This window comes from Entelurus aequoreus, linkage group LG07 (assembly GCF_033978785.1).
Source record: "Entelurus aequoreus isolate RoL-2023_Sb linkage group LG07, RoL_Eaeq_v1.1, whole genome shotgun sequence".
Classification (NCBI taxonomy): Eukaryota; Metazoa; Chordata; class Actinopteri; order Syngnathiformes; family Syngnathidae; genus Entelurus; species Entelurus aequoreus.
The window spans coordinates 4270119-4286853 of NC_084737.1; the positions used below are offsets into that span (position 1 = coordinate 4270119).

Sequence of the window (16735 nt, forward strand, 5' to 3'; positions counted from 1 at the left end):
GTTCTTAAGTAAAAGTCATAGTCCACTCAAAATAAAATAATTCAACAATTTGCTCATTTATTATTCTACTGTAACGACATACAATAATCCTGAAATACACAAAGTGGATGCTTGTTCATTTTACTCCTCGCTAACGCTGGGCAAGATAATCTTGTCGGGGTCATAGTAGTTTTCTGTGATCAGAGGTAGACCCTCCTTCTCTCTCTGCAGGATGAGACGTTCAGCCTCCCTTCTGGACCACTCACGCATACTGCAACAACACACACACACACACACACACACACACACACACACACACACACACACACACACACACACACACACACACACACACACACACACACACACACACACACACACACACACACACACACACACACACACACACACACACACACACACACACACCACACACACACACACACACAATAGGAATATTGCTTTTGGTTATCAAGTTCTTGTTTCACTGTTACAGTGCATCTGGAAAATATTTACAAAGCTTCACTTTTTGGTATTGGATAACCACATTTTGGAATATTAGTATTATCCACTGACGCCCACTAGGAATGATGTTCGAAACCGGTTCTCCCGGTTGTTCGATAAGAAAAGAACCGTTTGATAAGAAAAGAACCGATTCCATGGACTCGAATCCCTTTTTGTGAACCGGTTCCCGTTATCGAGGCCACTATAGTAAAGAAAAAGAGTTGGTTCTTTATTTGAATCCCTGGGAACGAATCCCATCCCACAAGAAATGCCCTGTGGGGCTACTTGTGATGTCACACAAGTAGCAAAAATAATGGACCGGAAAAAACGCCTCAGGGTATGGCTATTCACCTATAGTGATCACAGAGACAGCTTGTTTTTGTGTTACTGTATATATTTGTTTTTCTGAAAAATCCCACTTAATATACTTTGGGTAACAACAGTCAATATTTATTTATGTATTTTATTGTATTTATTTCTTATAAAATAAAAGTGAGCTTTTGTAAAACCAAATATTGTGTTTTTTTCCATATACAACAACCTATCTGGATTCCATAAGAGAATCGATAAGGAATCGGTTCGATAAGAGGATTCGATAATGGGCTCAAACTCGATAATTTCTTATCAAACATCATCCCTAACGCCCACACACAGAATTCTACACGCAGCACCCCAGAGTTCAAACCAGGAACCCTGTAGTTTCTGGACGACTGCTCTACCACCGTGCCAGTAAGTGTTAACTCCTCATTATTCTGTACATTTTGACTGGAATAAAAAAGATACTTTCCAGAGGCGCTGTATACTTTTGTTATTATACACACCAAAAAGAAGCAAAGTGTGGTAATATTCCTCCCTAGAGCTGACTACCATGGCCCATTACACAAATCCATTTGATTTCGACCGCTCACTTTCTAAATTGATTAAACTGAAATGTACAAAATCCAAATGTACTTGTTTTTTGTTCTTCACCATAAACAACTTTAGACCGTTGAAACTTTCTTAAAAGTCTGAAGAGTATAATTGTGAGGTAAGTTGTACAGCAGCACTCCCTTACTACAAATTGCATCAAGGTTTATTTCTTCAAGTGAAAAATAATAACAGCAAACAGGGTTTCCCCAAGATGGGGGCAGGGGCGAGGCTAGGGGTCACAATGAATAATCTGCTTTGATGCATATATTTTATGTAGAAAAGGCTAAAAATAAAAGGTTATACATACAATAAACAAATCTGTGTTATTATTAATTGATACTTCTCCAATCCTTTTAGTGAAAATGACTCGCAACACATCTAGCATCTCTTGTACTTGGTATCATTACAGTGGATGTCTGTGTAGATCCACCCATGGCATTTGTTTACATTCAGGAGTGCTAGCTTGTTAGCGGTGAGCTATTGTATCCTCCTACAGCAGGGGTCGGCAACCCGCGGCTCTAGAGCCGCATGCGGCTCTTTAGCACCGCCCTAGTGGCTCTCTGGAGCTTTTTCAAAAATGTATCAAAAATGGAAAAAGATGAGGGGAAATAAATATATTTTTTGTTTTAATATGGTTTCTGTAGGAGGACAAACATGACACTAATTGTTATAAAGCACACTGTTTGTATTAAACATGCTTCACTGATTCGAGTATTTGGGGAGCGCCGTTTTGTCCTACTAATTTTGGCGGTCCTTGAACTCACCGTATAGTTTGTTTACATGTATAACTTTCTCCGACTTTCTAGGACGTGTTTTATGCCACTTCTTTTTCTGTCTCATTTTGTCCACCAAACTTTTAACGTTGTGCATGGATGCACAAAGGTGAGTTTTGTTGATGTTATTGACTTGTGTGGAGTGCTAATCAGACATATTTGGTCACTGCATGACTGCAAGCTAATCGATGCTAACATGCTATTTAGGCTATCTATATGTACATATAGCATCATTATGCCTCATTTGTAGCTATATTTGAGGTAATTTAGCTTCCTTTAAGTCATCTTAATTACATTTATATCTCATGACACACTATCTGTATGTAATATGGCTTTTAATTTTTTGCGGCTCCAGACAGATTTGTTTTTGTATTTTTGGTCCAATATGGCTCTTTCAACATTTTGGGTTGCCGACCCCTGCCCTACAGTGTGTAGTGAAGCATGTTTAGCGATTCCTCGTCCTGCAGTGATAATGCTACATGTAAGAAACTTACTTTACTTGTCGCCATGGAGACAATGATTAGTGATTTAGAAGTAGCTAAAACACTGCTGACTGCAGTTAGCCACGAGCTCAGGGTGCTTCAGTGTTAATAGCTTCAACTTCATGGTTTGTTTTTCAGCCAAAATGTGTCCATTCTTCCTTTTCTGTGTTTCTGCTTGTAAGTAATCTGTTCGTGTGCGTTGCCTAATATGCGTATGCAAGTTTTACCAGCAATGTCATGACAGCATCCGGGAGGGGAAAAAAAAGTAGTGGTATTTTTCAGAAGCAGTATATTACTGTTTTTAATGAATTAGTACCGCAGTGATTTGTTGTCACTTAGTAATCATTTTTAGGTGTGACAACTTTTATTTTGCCGTGGCGAGCCACCGAGGATGATTATTACATTTTGGGGAAACCATGGTAACCATTCTTCTGGGGCTCTTATTGTGTTAGCGACAAGATACAACCCACAGCCATTTTACGGTGTGCGCTTGGTTTTTACAAGACTCCCAGTTACAGGTATAATTCAATACATTAATATTATTAACCGTTTCAGTCAGATGTGTGGAAATGCCCCCCTCTACCTCAAAGAACTGCTCACCCCCAAATCCACCACACGACACCCTCCAGGCTAACCTCCTCCAACCTCCAAGGACAAAGCTCCGAACTATGGGAGACCGGGCTTTCTGCTCCGCCGCTCCCAGTCTGTGGAACGCTCTCCCTGACCACCTGAGGGCACCACAGACTGTGGATGCTTTTAAAAAAGGCTTAAAAACCCTTCTTTTTTTTAAAAAAAGCCTTTTTTTAGATATATGTATGCTTGTTCTAGCTATTAGGCTGTTCTAGTTTTTTGTTTTTTTTTACTATTTATTTTACTTGTTGGGGGCAGCTATTTGTGGTTTTAGCGTTGTTGCTTTGTTTTTTAAATGCACTGTAGCACTTTGAGGTTGTTTGCACAATGTAAAGTGCTTTTACAAATAAAATGTATTAATATAATTATGTTGATGTTGTATGATCATAATGCAATGTGGTTCACTTCCAGAACAAGGCCGTGGTTATGTTGCAATGACTTCTATTACTGTTTGTACCTTCATGGTCTGTGAGAATGGGGTGATAAAGTTATGCTAGGAAGTCCTCCACTTTCCTATGTTTTGCTGTGAGGGCTTGTTGTTGGTAGCTAACGTTAGCATAGTCGGTGTGACGCCAAGACCACCAGGGGCTGGGGTTTTCCCTATTCCTTAACCTTTTACTGTATGAAAGTACAAGTGAAATCAATCAAACGGGCCATACCCATGGTCTGGTAAGTAGCAAAGAAATGTTCCTCCGATGACGATACACAGAGACACGCCGAAGAAGAAGGCTAATCTCATGTTCCATACATCCACCTCAGGGTCAGTGGAGAAGCCATGGTAATCTGGATTCTGTAGAATAGGAAACAAGTGAAGAATATCATTCATAAAAAAGAAATGGCAGATACTGTAGCAAGAGTGTCTGAAGATATAATAATTATTGCTAACCATATAATCATAATTATTACTCATTTGGTTCCTACCTGCTAGCTACAGTTTGTTCTCTGCATTGGCAAACATTTAAATCAATTCTACACTTTACTGATCTTCTATGGGAAATGTGCTTATAAGTACAGAACACTGTTGAATACAATAATGACATTACTAGATCATACCAAATGTATCCCATAATAAAAAGTTCTATAAAAATGTTTTGTTCTTCGTTGGAATAAAAGTGAAGTGTGGAAGCAAGGTTGGTTGCATGAACAAAGTCTCTCTGGTAACCAAGCAAGGCAGGAAGTGATCAGTGGGCGTGACACGCTGACAGCCAATCAAGTAACAGTATCAACTATCAGGTTGCGCCATATTGTTGTCTTGTGGTTAAAATGAAGACATTGTGGATAAAAGAGGACAGCTCACCTGGACAGTATTCTTTAAAAAGGGACCGTATGAGGTGTGTAAATGATGCAAGGTGCTTGTCCCCACCAAGAGCGCTAATACAACACCACGCTCACCCTTTAGAGCACAACTGTAACTTCCTGGCACTAAACCTGCAGAAAATAGTTCTTCTCAGGTTTCTATGTTTACATTTTCACAATTTGCACTATATGACTTAAGTGTTATTATGACAATGACAATAAAGGAATTGATTGATTCTTCTCAGGTTTCTTTATGTTTACATTTTCACACTTTGCACTATTTTCTTACACTTCATGAAGCATTTTTACATACTAATTGTTTTGGTCCGGAGGACACCACGTCCACAGTTTCCAAAAACAATTTGAAATGTGGACTCGTCAGACCACAGAACACTTTTCCACTCTGCAACAGTCCACCTTGGATGAGCTCGGGCCCAGCGAAGCGTTTCTGGGTGTTGTTGATAAATGGCTTTGCATAGTGGAGTTTTAACTTGCACTTACAGATGTAGTGACCAACTGTAGTTACTGACAGTGGTTTTCTGAAGTGTTCTTGAGCACATGTGGTGATATCCTTTACACACTGATGTCACTTTTTGATGCGGGATCAAGTGATTTCTTCAGATTCTCTGAGCCTGTTGATGATATTACGGAGCGTAGATGGTGAAATCCCTAAATTCCTTGTTGAGAAATGTTGTTCTTCAACAATTTGCTCAGGCATTTGTTGACAAAGTGGTGACCCTCGCCCCGTCCTTGTTTGTGAATGACTGAGCATTTCATGGAAGCTGCTTTTATACCCAATCATGGCACCCACCTGTTCCCAATTAGCCTGTTCACCTGTGGGATGTTCCAAATAAGTCTTTGATGAGCATTCCTCAACTTTCTCAATCTTTTTTGCCACTTGTGCCAGCTTTTTTTAAACATGTTGCAGGCATCAAATTCCAAATGAGCGAATATTTGCAAAAAATAACGTTTTCCAGTGTGGACATGAAATATCTTGTCTTTGCAGTCTATTCAATTGAATATAAGTAGAAAAGGATTTGTTGTATTCTCTTTTTATTTACCATTTACACAACCTGAAAACTTCACTGCTTTTGGGCTTTGTATATCGTAATATATCGCTTAGCCTTAGTTTCTCACCACTGGCCTACTTAACGCTGCCAATTATTTCCATATATCTAGGGATGATGTTTCATAAGAAATTATCGAGTTCGAGCCTATTATCGAATCCTCTTATCGAACCGATTCCTTATGGATTCTCTTATGGAGTCCAGATAGGTTGTTGTATATAAAAAAAAACACACAATATTTGGTTTAACAAAAGCTCACTTTTATTATATAAGAAAACAATTTAATCTAAAAAATAAATAAATATTGACTGTTACCCCCCTAAAAAAATAAATAAAATAAATAAATATTGACTGTTGTTACCCAAAGTATATTAAGTGGGATTTTTCAGAGAAACAAATATATAAGGTAAAACAAAAACAAGCTGTCTCTGTGATCACTATAGGTGTATAAATAATAATATAGTGTTAAATAAAATCAGTCCCTTGGGCACAAAACTGAAAATAATACAGCTCTCCAAAAAGTGCACTTCTGCTGCTATTTGACATAACTGTTTGTTATGATGCTTTGACATTTTTGCACTTCATTTCTTTATTGAAAGAACATTCTATGAAGAGAAAAGTTGTTTGCAAATGTGGTTACAATGCTAAAACATGAAAAGTTAAAGCTAAAAAAAGAAATACACTTTATTGAGTTAACATTATTTCTTTATATGGGAAAAAATGTTATGAGCTAGAGAATATAACAACTACACTACCCAGCATGCAACGGGAGTGACGAGCATGCGCGGTAGCCCCGAAAAGTGTTGCATGTTGCCACGCTGTGAAAGTAAACGTCAAGAAGTCAGCCAACACGCCTCGTCTGCATTATTTATAATTAGACAGACAACACATCTACAGTGTGATTTTGTAACGTTTACAAGGAAAGAAAAACAAAAGTTAAAAAAGGGAGATATGTTGTATATATATGTATGTGCTGCAGTGTTGTATATATATGTATGTGCTGCGGTGTTGTATATATATGTATGTGCTGCGGTGTTGTATATGTTGTATATATATGTATGTGCTGCAGTGTTGTATATATATGTATGTGCTGCGGTGTTGTATATGTTGTATATATATGTATGTGCTGCAGTGTTGTATATATATATGTATGTGCTGCAGTGTTGTATATATATGTATGTGCTGCGGTGTTGTATATGTTGTATATATATGTATGTGCTGCAGTGTTGTATATATATGTATGTGCTGCAGTGTTGTATATATATGTATGTGCTGCAGTGTTGTATATATATGTATGTGCTGCGGTTGTCTTAAGAAGGTTGCGACAGCTGCCGTAAAGGAGGTGCGTTGCTAGCCTGGTTGCTATGTTTCCGGTGGGTGGTAAAAGTGTTCTTCATGTGTTTTTACCCTGCTCAAATCTCTCAGTAAAGTTATTCATTGGATTATACCTTTTGTTTTGAACTTTATTACACCTTGGAGCGCTTTTTCCCGTCTATTTTTTTCCTGCTTTTGCTATCTGCGCCTAATGACTGAGCTACGTGACGTCATTTATTGTGATGTCCCACGGAGCATTTCTGGTCGGGACGGGATTCGTTCCGAGGGATTCAAATAAAAAACCCACTCTTTTTCTTTACTATAGTGGTCTCGATAACGGGTACCGGTTCTCAAAAAGGGATTCGAGTCCGAGGACTCAGTTCTTTTCTTATCGAAAAACCGGTTTCGAGTATCATCCCTACATATATCTGTAATTAAAAGCGGCTGGTTTGCACAATGAAGTCAAGACGAGATGTTAGTTTAACAACATGTTGGAAGTGCAAGACTGGCAGTGACATGCGATACAAATGTTACATAAAAGCCAATAACACGGCCGCCAAACAAAATCAAAGAGATTTCTTTCAAAATCATTCATGGTTATTAGCCTGTAAAGACTGTGATGCTTAGATACAAGAAGGACATTGATGTGACCTGCACCTTATGTAACATGCATGTTGCACCTTATGTAACATGCATGTTGCACCTTATGTAACATGCATGTTGCACCTTATGTAACATGCATGTTGCACCTTATGTAACATGCATGTTGCACCTTATGTGACCTGCACCCCATGTAACATGCATGTTGCACCTTATGTGACCTGCACCCTATGTAACATGCATGTTGCACCTTATGTGACCTGCACCCCATGTAACATGCATGTTGCACCTTATGTGACCTGCACCCTATGTAACATGCATGTTTCACCTTATGTGACCTGCACCTTATGTAACATGCATGTTGCACCTTATGTGACCTGCACCCTATGTAACATGCATGTTGCACCTTATGTGACCTGCACCCCATGTAACATGCATGTTGCACCTTATGTGACCTGCACCCTATGTAACATGCATGTTGCACCTTATGTGACCTGCACCCCATGTAACATGCATGTTGCACCTTATGTGACCTGCACCCTATGTAACATGCATGTTGCACCTTATGTGACCTGCACCCCATGTAACATGCATGTTGCACCTTATGTGACCTGCACCCTATGTAACATGCATGTTTCACCTTATGTGACCTGCACCTTATGTAACATGCATGTTGCACCTTATGTGACCTGCACCCTATGTAACATGCATGTTGCACCTTATGTGACCTGCACCCTATGTAACATGCATGTTGCACCTTATGTGACCTGCACCCTATGTAACATGCATGTTGCACCTTATGTGACCTGCACCCTATGTAACATGCATGTTGCACCTTATGTGACCTGCACCCTATGTAACATGCATGTTGCACCTTATGTGACCTGCACCTTATGTAACATGCATGTTGCACCTTATGTGACCTGCACCTAATGTAACATGCATGTTGCACCTTATGTGACCTGCACCCTATGTAACATGCATGTTGCACCTTATGTGACCTGCACCTTATGTAACATGCATGTTGCACCTTATGTGACCTGCACCTTATGTAACATGCATGTTGCACCTTATGTGACCTGCACCCTATGTAACATGCATGTTGCACCTTATGTGACCTGCACCCTATGTAACATGCATGTTGCACCTTATGTGACCTGCACCCTATGTAACATGCATGTTGCACCTTATGTGACCTGGACCCTATGTGACATGCATGTTGCACCTTATGTGACCTGCACCCTATGTAACATGCATGTTGCACCTTATGTGACCTGCACCCTATGTAACATGCATGTTGCACCTTATGTGACCTGCACCCTATGTAACATGCATGTTGCACATTATGTGACCTGCACCTTATGTAACATGCATGTTGCACCTTATGTGACCTGCATGTTGCACCTTATGTAACATGCATGTTGCACCTTATGTAACATGCAGGTTGCACCTTATGTGACCTGCACCTTATGTAACATGCATGTTGCACCTTATGTGACCTGCACCTTATGTAACATGCATGTTGCACCTTATGTGACCTGCACCTTATGTAACATGCATGTTGCACCTTATGTGACCTGCACCTTATGTAACATGCATGTTGCACCTTATGTGACCTGCACCTTATGTAACATGCATGTTGCACATTATGTGACCTGCACCTTATGTAACATGCATGTTGCACATTATGTGACCTGCACCTTATGTAACATGCATGTTGCACATTATGTGACCTGCACCTTATGTAACATGCATGTTGCACCTTATGTAACATGCATGTTGCACCTTATGTGACCTGCACCCTATGTAACATGCATGTTGCACCTTATGTGACCTGCACCCTATGTAACATGCATGTTCCACATTATGTGACCTGCACCTTATGTAACGTGACTGTTTACCACCTGTGTTGGACTTGTGAAAGCACTCCATCACTATCTGTGCTTTCATCCTGGACAACATTCATGACAAATGTGTGCTTTGTTTTAAAGATGTGCTATTTGGATTTACACTGTATGAAAACACATTTGAAAAGGAATTTTACCTTTGCAAGCTCATTATACTAATGAGGCTAAGTCTTATATTCATAAATGTAAGTTGCTCAATACCCGACCTGTTTTTTGTGCCTTTAAAAAAGAATGAGAACTTTACTTTAAAACGCTTTCTACGTCCAACAGCCAAAAAGCTGTGAAAACTATGATGCTGTGTTCCAAATTTGGATTATTTACGGAACTTGTGCGAGTCTATGGCTTTACACTTTATTATATATATATATATATATATATATATATATATATATATATATATATATATATATATATATATATATATATATATATATATATATATATATATATATATATATATATATATATATATATATATATATATATATATATATATATATATTTTGCATTCTATTTTAGTTACTTTGAGTTTACAAACCCCTGGCGCTGTTTTGTACATTATTATTTCTTTGATTAAATGTAAATGTTGAATATTATAAATAAAGTTTAAAAAAAATAAAAATAAAATAAATAACACGGCCGCCATGTTGGCTGTGTGTCGCTAACTAGCACGCACCGACAATCCCTCCGCGTCAGGCGTCATGACACAAACAACGTCAACAAGAGAGAAACAATGTCAACACAAATCGGCCAATTTCCGTTGCAGATACAGAGAATGAACTATTTATTGTAATATTGTACACATAGAGGCTATTTATTGTAATATTGTACACGTAGAGCCTTAGAGGCTATTTATTGTAATATTGTATACGTAGAGGCTATTTATTGTAATATTGTACACGTAGAGGCTATTTATTGTAATATTGTACACGTAGAGGCTATTTATTGTAATATTGTACACGTAGAGCCTTAGAGGCTATTTATTGTAATATTGTATACTTAGAGGCTATTTACTGTAATATTGTACACGTAGAGCCTTAGAGGCTATTTATTGTAATATTGTACACATAGAGCCTTAGAGGCTATTTATTGTAATATTGTACAGGCGGAGGAACTATTTATTGTAATATTGTACACGCGGAGAAACTATTTATTGTAATATTGTACACGTAGAGGCTATTTATTGTAATATTGTACACGTAGAGGCTATTTATTGTAATATTGTACAGACGGAGGAACTATTTATTGTAATATTGTACACACGGAGGAACTATTTATTGTAATACTGTACAGGCGGAGGAACTATTTATTGTAATATTGTACACGCGGAGGAACTATTTACTGTAATATTGTACATGTGGAGGAACTATTTATTGTAGTATTGTACACACAGAGGCTATTTATTGTAATATTGTACAGGCGGAGGAACTATTTACTGTAATATTGTACATGTGGAGGAACTATTTATTGTAGTATTGTACACACAGAGGCTATTTATTGTAATATTGTACAGGCGGAGGAACTATTTACTGTAATATTGTACAGGCGGAGGAACTATTTATTGTAATATTGTACACGCGGAGGCTATTTATTGTAAAATTGTACACACGGAGGAACAATTTATTGTAATACTGTACAGGCGGAGGAACTATTTATTGTAATATTGTACAAGCGGAGGAACTATTTACTGTAATATTGTACACGTGGAGGAACTATTTATTGTAGTATTGTACACACAGAGGCTATTTATTGTAATATTGTACAGGCGGAGGAACTATTTACTGTAATATTGTACAGGCGGAGGAACTATTTATTGCAATATTGTACACGCGGAGGAGCTATTTATTGTAATATTGTACACGCAGAAGCAATTTATTGTAATATTGTACAGGCGGAAGAACTATTTATTGTAATATTGTACAGGCGGAGGAACTATTTATTGTAATATTGTACACGCAGAGGGTATTTATTGTAATATTGAAGGAGGCGGAGGAAGTATTTATTGTAATATTGTACAGGCGGAGGAAGTGTTTATTGTAATATTGAACAGGCGGAGGACGTGTTTATTGTAACATTGTAGAGACGGAGGAAGTATTTATTGTAATATTGAAGGAGGCGGAGAACGTGTTTATTGTAACATTGTACAGGCGGAGGAAATATTTATTGTAATATTGTACAGGCGGAGGAAGTATTTATTGTAATATTGTACAGGCGGAGGAAGTATTTATTGTAATATTGAAGGAGGCGGAGAACGTGTTTATTGTAACATTGTACAGGCGGAGGAAATATTTATTGTAATATTGTACAGGCGGAGGAAGTATTTATTGTAATATTGTACAGGCGGAGGAAGTATTTATTGTAATATTGTACAGGCGGAGGAAGTATTTATTGTAATATTGTACATGCGGAGGACGTGTTTATTGTAATATTGAAGGAGGCGGAGGACGTGTTTATTGTAATATTGAAGGAGGCGGAGGACGTGTTTATTGTAAGATTGTACAGGCGGAGGACGTGTTTATTGTAAGATTGTACAGACGGAGGACGTGTTTATTGTAACATTGTACAGACGGAGGACGTGTTTATTGTAATATTGAAGGAGGCGGAGGACGTGTTTATTGTAAGATTGTACAGACGGAGGACGTGTTTATTGTAACATTGTACAGACGGAGGACGTGTTTATTGTAATATTGAAGGAGGCGGAGGACGTGTTTATTGTAAGATTGTACAGGCGGAGGACGTGTTTATTGTAACATTGTACAGACGGAGGACGTGTTTATTGTAATATTGAAGGAGGCGGAGGACGTGTTTATTGTAAGATTGTACAGGCGGAGGACGTGTTTATTGTAACATTGAAGGAGGCGGAGGAACTCACCTTGACAAACGGGTTGACCTCCCCGTGGCTGACATTCGGTGCCGCCTGCTGCAGTTCCGTCGCGACGCTGGCACCGACGGCCCCGCTGGGCTTGGATTGGGACACGAATCGAACCGGCAAGTGAGCGCGTAAGCGCGGCAAAACGGGCCCGAGCCGCGCCAGTCGGGTCAACATTTTGCCTGCTGTTAGCGAAGGATACGTCGCCCCGGAAGCGGAAACAAGCACTCAGTGACGTCACGGTTCAGCCTACCTTCTTCTTCGAAGTAAAATGGCTGCTTGCGTTTAGTTTAAAGCGCATTACTGCCCCCTCTGGAGGCGCGGGCTCATTACAAAAACAATGATTGAGTCGTAGGACTCCTACAGGCTTCAAAGAAACAACTAATAAGTAATATTCTACACAAACTATGAGTCATATTCCACCCAAACTAACCTCCAGAACTCCCTTCAGAGCAGTGGTGTCCAATTTGCATCTTACGGCACGTTCTTAAAATACCATATTGCATACATTGTGTGTTTACCATAAAACTAAACAAAATGGGCATTAAATAAAAACCAAAAAAACATTACAAAAATAAATAATAAAAACTTATAATATACAGATTAACCTGAAGTTGATCAAGAGATTTAACAGTTGAAAGTTAAAAAAAAAAAAGGTATAATGATGTAGGGCTTATTTGAACACTTTTATGCGCAGCTGGACCCTTTTGGATCCCTGATCATTTTAGTGGGAGTTTTTTTAAACTGTCATTGCTCAGAAAATAACAATGAATCAAAATCAATGTTTTGATGAATTATTGTCTTATTCAAGATTTCAACTACATCACATCAAATATTTAACTCTGAACTATTTTTTGGGGAAAAATATTGCATTTTTGTGTGTTTACCATAAAAAAACAAAAACAAAATGGGCATAAAGCAAACAAACAAAAAAACATTAAAAAAATAATAATAATACAAAGTTATGATATACAGATTAACCTGAAGTTGATCAAAAGATGTAAGCATTGGAAGTAAAAAATACATAAAAATAATGTAGAAAGTAAAACAAATAAAAGATAATGTAGAACATACTTGAACACTTTTATGAATGGGACCCTTTTTTTTTTTTTTTTTGCATATTTGGTGTGTTTACCATAAAAAAACAAAACAAAATGGGCATCAAACAAACAAAGAAAAAAAAACATAAAAAATAAATAAATAATAAAAATGAATAATACACAGATTAACCTGAAGTTGATCGAGAGATTTAAGCGTTGAAAGTTTAAAAAATAAATTAAATAAAGTAGGACTTTTATGTTAAATATTTTGGGGTTTTGCCATTAAAAAAACATTTTTTCTTCAACAAAAAGGGCATAAAAAAATTATTATATCGACAAATAGATCTGAAGTTGATCTAGTGATTTAAATATTGATACAAAATAAAACAACAACTTATTTTTAACATTTTAATGACTGTGATCCTTCTGGGTCCCTGGGACCAAACTTGAGAGAAGCCCGAAATGTAAAATAAATAAATAAATAAAAATCTCCCTTTGTATTGGTTTGGAAAACTCAAAATATCAAAATGGCCCCTGCATGCTTTCGTTTTTCAGTGTGCGGCCCCCCCACCCCTGCTTTAGAGAATACAAAACAGGTAGGCCCATTTGTCACATTTTAGCTGTGAGCCTACTTAGCTAGTAGGGGCAAGGTGCCAGAACATTCCACAGTTGCAGGTGGCAGGGAAAGTGCTGCATACACTTGCAACATTGGGTTGAAAGGACCACACTGGGAATAATCTTGCATTAGCACACCAAGATCTGGTATCGCTGCTATCAATGATTCAGTATCGATCCACACATTCTTACATCACTATGACAAAAGAATGAAGGCTTTATTTCATACTTTTAGTGATGTAAAAAACAATTGCCACCAATTGAGTTGTTGAGAATATTTATTTGTGCCCGTTATACAATCATATGAATGATTAAAAAGTGTAACTCTTTTGCAATTCCATAGGGTAAATAGCTCAACTTTCATACAAATGCACATATTGCTAGCTCATAGTCCAGCTAGGTACCTTTCAAATATTAAATATGCTATTTATACATGAGGGGATGGAAGGCAAAGCATTTAACAAGGAATACAAAACAAAGTTATTTGGACAAAGGCCTCTCAAAATAAAAACATGGAAGAAAAAACATTTGTAAAATAAGCATTGATTCAAGTAGCTCACTAGTTTTGTGGAAAAAAGGCTTCTTTGACATGTTCATAGTGACTTTTTAAATGCAGTACACTTTGATGAAGTTTTGGCCCTCTATGTCTACAAAGTGTGTGAGGGCATTTGGCGTACAGCAGGACAATTGTTTCAAAAGACGTTTCCATGGCAAGTTTACAGAAGAAGAAGCACACAAAGTTACGTTCCCATCATCCGAGACTTCAATAACTCTTCTTTTTGATTTGAGAGATGAACACAGCATGTGTCGCTAAAAGCAGTGAAGTTGTGTAAATGGTCAATAAAAAGAGAATACAACAAATCCTTTTCAACTTATATTCAATTGAATAGACTGCAAAGACAAGATATTTCATGTTCACACTCAGAAACTTTCTTATTTGTTGCAAATATTAGCTCATTTGAAATTTGATGGCTGCAACATGTTTCAAAAAAGCTGGCACAAGTGGCAAAAAAGAGTGAGCAAGTTGAGGAATGCTCATCAAAGACTTATTTGGAACATCCCACAGGTGAACAGGCTAATTGGGAACAGGTGGGTGCCATGATTGGGTATAAAAGCAGCTTCCATGAAATGCTCAGTCATTCACAAACAAGGACGGGGCGAGGGTCACCACTTTGTCAACAAATGCCTGAGCAAATTGTTGAACAACAACATTTCTCAACAAGGAATTGAGGGATTTCACCATCTACGCTCCGTAATATCATCAAAAGGTTCAGAGAATGTGGAGAAATCACTGCAGGTAAGCCATGATATTACACACTTTGGATCCCTCGGGCATCAAAAAGCCACATCCGTGTGTAAAGGATATCACCACATGGGCTCAGGAACACTTCAGAAAACCACTGTCAGTAACTACAGTTTAATTTTGAATTTACTTTTAATTTTCCTGAGGGAACTCTCCTGAAGGAATCAATAAAGTACTATCTATCTACAGTTGGTCGCTACATCTGTAAGTGCAAGTTAAAACTCTACTATGCAAAGCAAAAGCCATTTATCAACAACACCCAGAAACGCTTCGCTGGGCCCGAGCTCATCTAAGATGGACTGATGCAAAGTGGAAAAGTGTTCTGTGGTCTGACGAGTCCACATTTCAAATTGTTTTTGGAAACTGGATGTGGTGTCCTCTAGTCTGGACCAAAGAGGAAAAGAACTATCCGGACTGTTCTAGGGTGAAAGTGTAAGAGGCAGCATGTGTGATGGTATGGGGATGTATTAGTGGTCAAGACATGTTCTAGGGTGAAAGTGTAAAAGGCAGCATGTGTGATGGTATGGGGGTGTATTAGTGGCCAAGACATGGGTAACTTACACATCTGTGAAGGCACCATTAATGCTGAAAGGTACATACAGCTTTTGGAGCAACATATGTTGCCATCCAAGCAACGTTACCATGGACGCCCCTGCTTATTTCAGCAAGACAATGCCAAGCCAGGTGTTACAACAGCGTGGCTTCATAGTAAAAGAGTGTGGGTACTAGACTGGCCTGCCTGTAGTCCAGACCTGTGTGAAGGCTAAAATATGAGAAGGGAGACTGTTGAACAACTTAAGCTGTACATCAAGCAAGAATGGGAAATAATCCCACTTCAAAAATGTGTCTCCTCACTTCCCAAACCTTTACTGAGTGTTGTTAAAAGGAAAGGCCATGTAACACACTGGTAAAAATGACTTTTTTGCAATGTGTTGCTGCCATTCCATTCCAAATTAGCTAATATTTGCAACAAATAAGAAAGTTTCTCAGTGTGAACATGAAATATCTTGTCTTTGCAGTCTATTCAATTGAATATAAGTTGAAAAGGATTTGTTGTATTCTCTTTTTATTTACCATTTACTGACAACGTGACAACTTCCCTGCTTGTGGGCCAGCTGTATACATGTGTAGTAGCACACAGTGTCAGTGTCAAGCACAAACACTTTTGTTGGCTCATTTCTTCTTACAATGATCCAGCTTGACATGTGTGCCCAAACGTGACACACCCGGGTCATTAATCCACCCGGCAGCACAACACTTTCCAGACCCTCTCAGGATATTTTCAGCGCAAGTAAAAACACAGATGGAGGATTCTAACGCCAGCCAGCGAGGCACTTGTCTAATAATGCAGCATCACATACTATTCATCCCACAGAAGCAACAAAACATGACAAACTAACGTGTGGCATCAGCACATTCAAACACATTCAAACTTCAACACAGAAAA

General features: G+C 38.2%; 1 protein-coding gene across 1 annotated transcript; it reads right to left on the reverse strand.

Moving 5' to 3' along the window:
• Window positions 1-32: 32 nt before the first annotated feature.
• ndufb11 (NADH:ubiquinone oxidoreductase subunit B11) lies at window positions 33-12571 on the reverse strand. The gene is made up of 3 exons (XM_062051856.1): window positions 12334-12571; window positions 3937-4067; window positions 33-250 (listed from the first exon to the last, which is right to left on the reverse strand). Exons 1-3 carry the CDS (start codon window positions 12505-12507, stop codon window positions 121-123), a joined length of 435 nt encoding a protein of 144 aa, XP_061907840.1. The 5' UTR covers window positions 12508-12571; the 3' UTR covers window positions 33-120.
• Between the last annotated feature and the right edge of the window lie 4164 nt (window positions 12572-16735).

What these genes read in the sequence shown, in the direction of transcription:
- ndufb11 (XM_062051856.1), bottom strand. Translation starts at nt 12,507, where the DNA reads ATGTTGACCCGACTGGCGCGGCTCGGGCCCGTTTTGCCGCGCTTACGC. An exon ending in AGGTCAACCCGTTTGTCAAG is followed by an intron (nt 4,068 to 12,333) that starts GTGAGTTCCTCC and finishes CCTATTCTACAG; the next exon opens with AATCCAGATTACCATGGCTT. An exon ending in TGCTACTTACCAGACCATGG is followed by an intron (nt 251 to 3,936) that starts GTATGGCCCGTT and finishes GTGTTGTTGCAG; the next exon opens with TATGCGTGAGTGGTCCAGAA.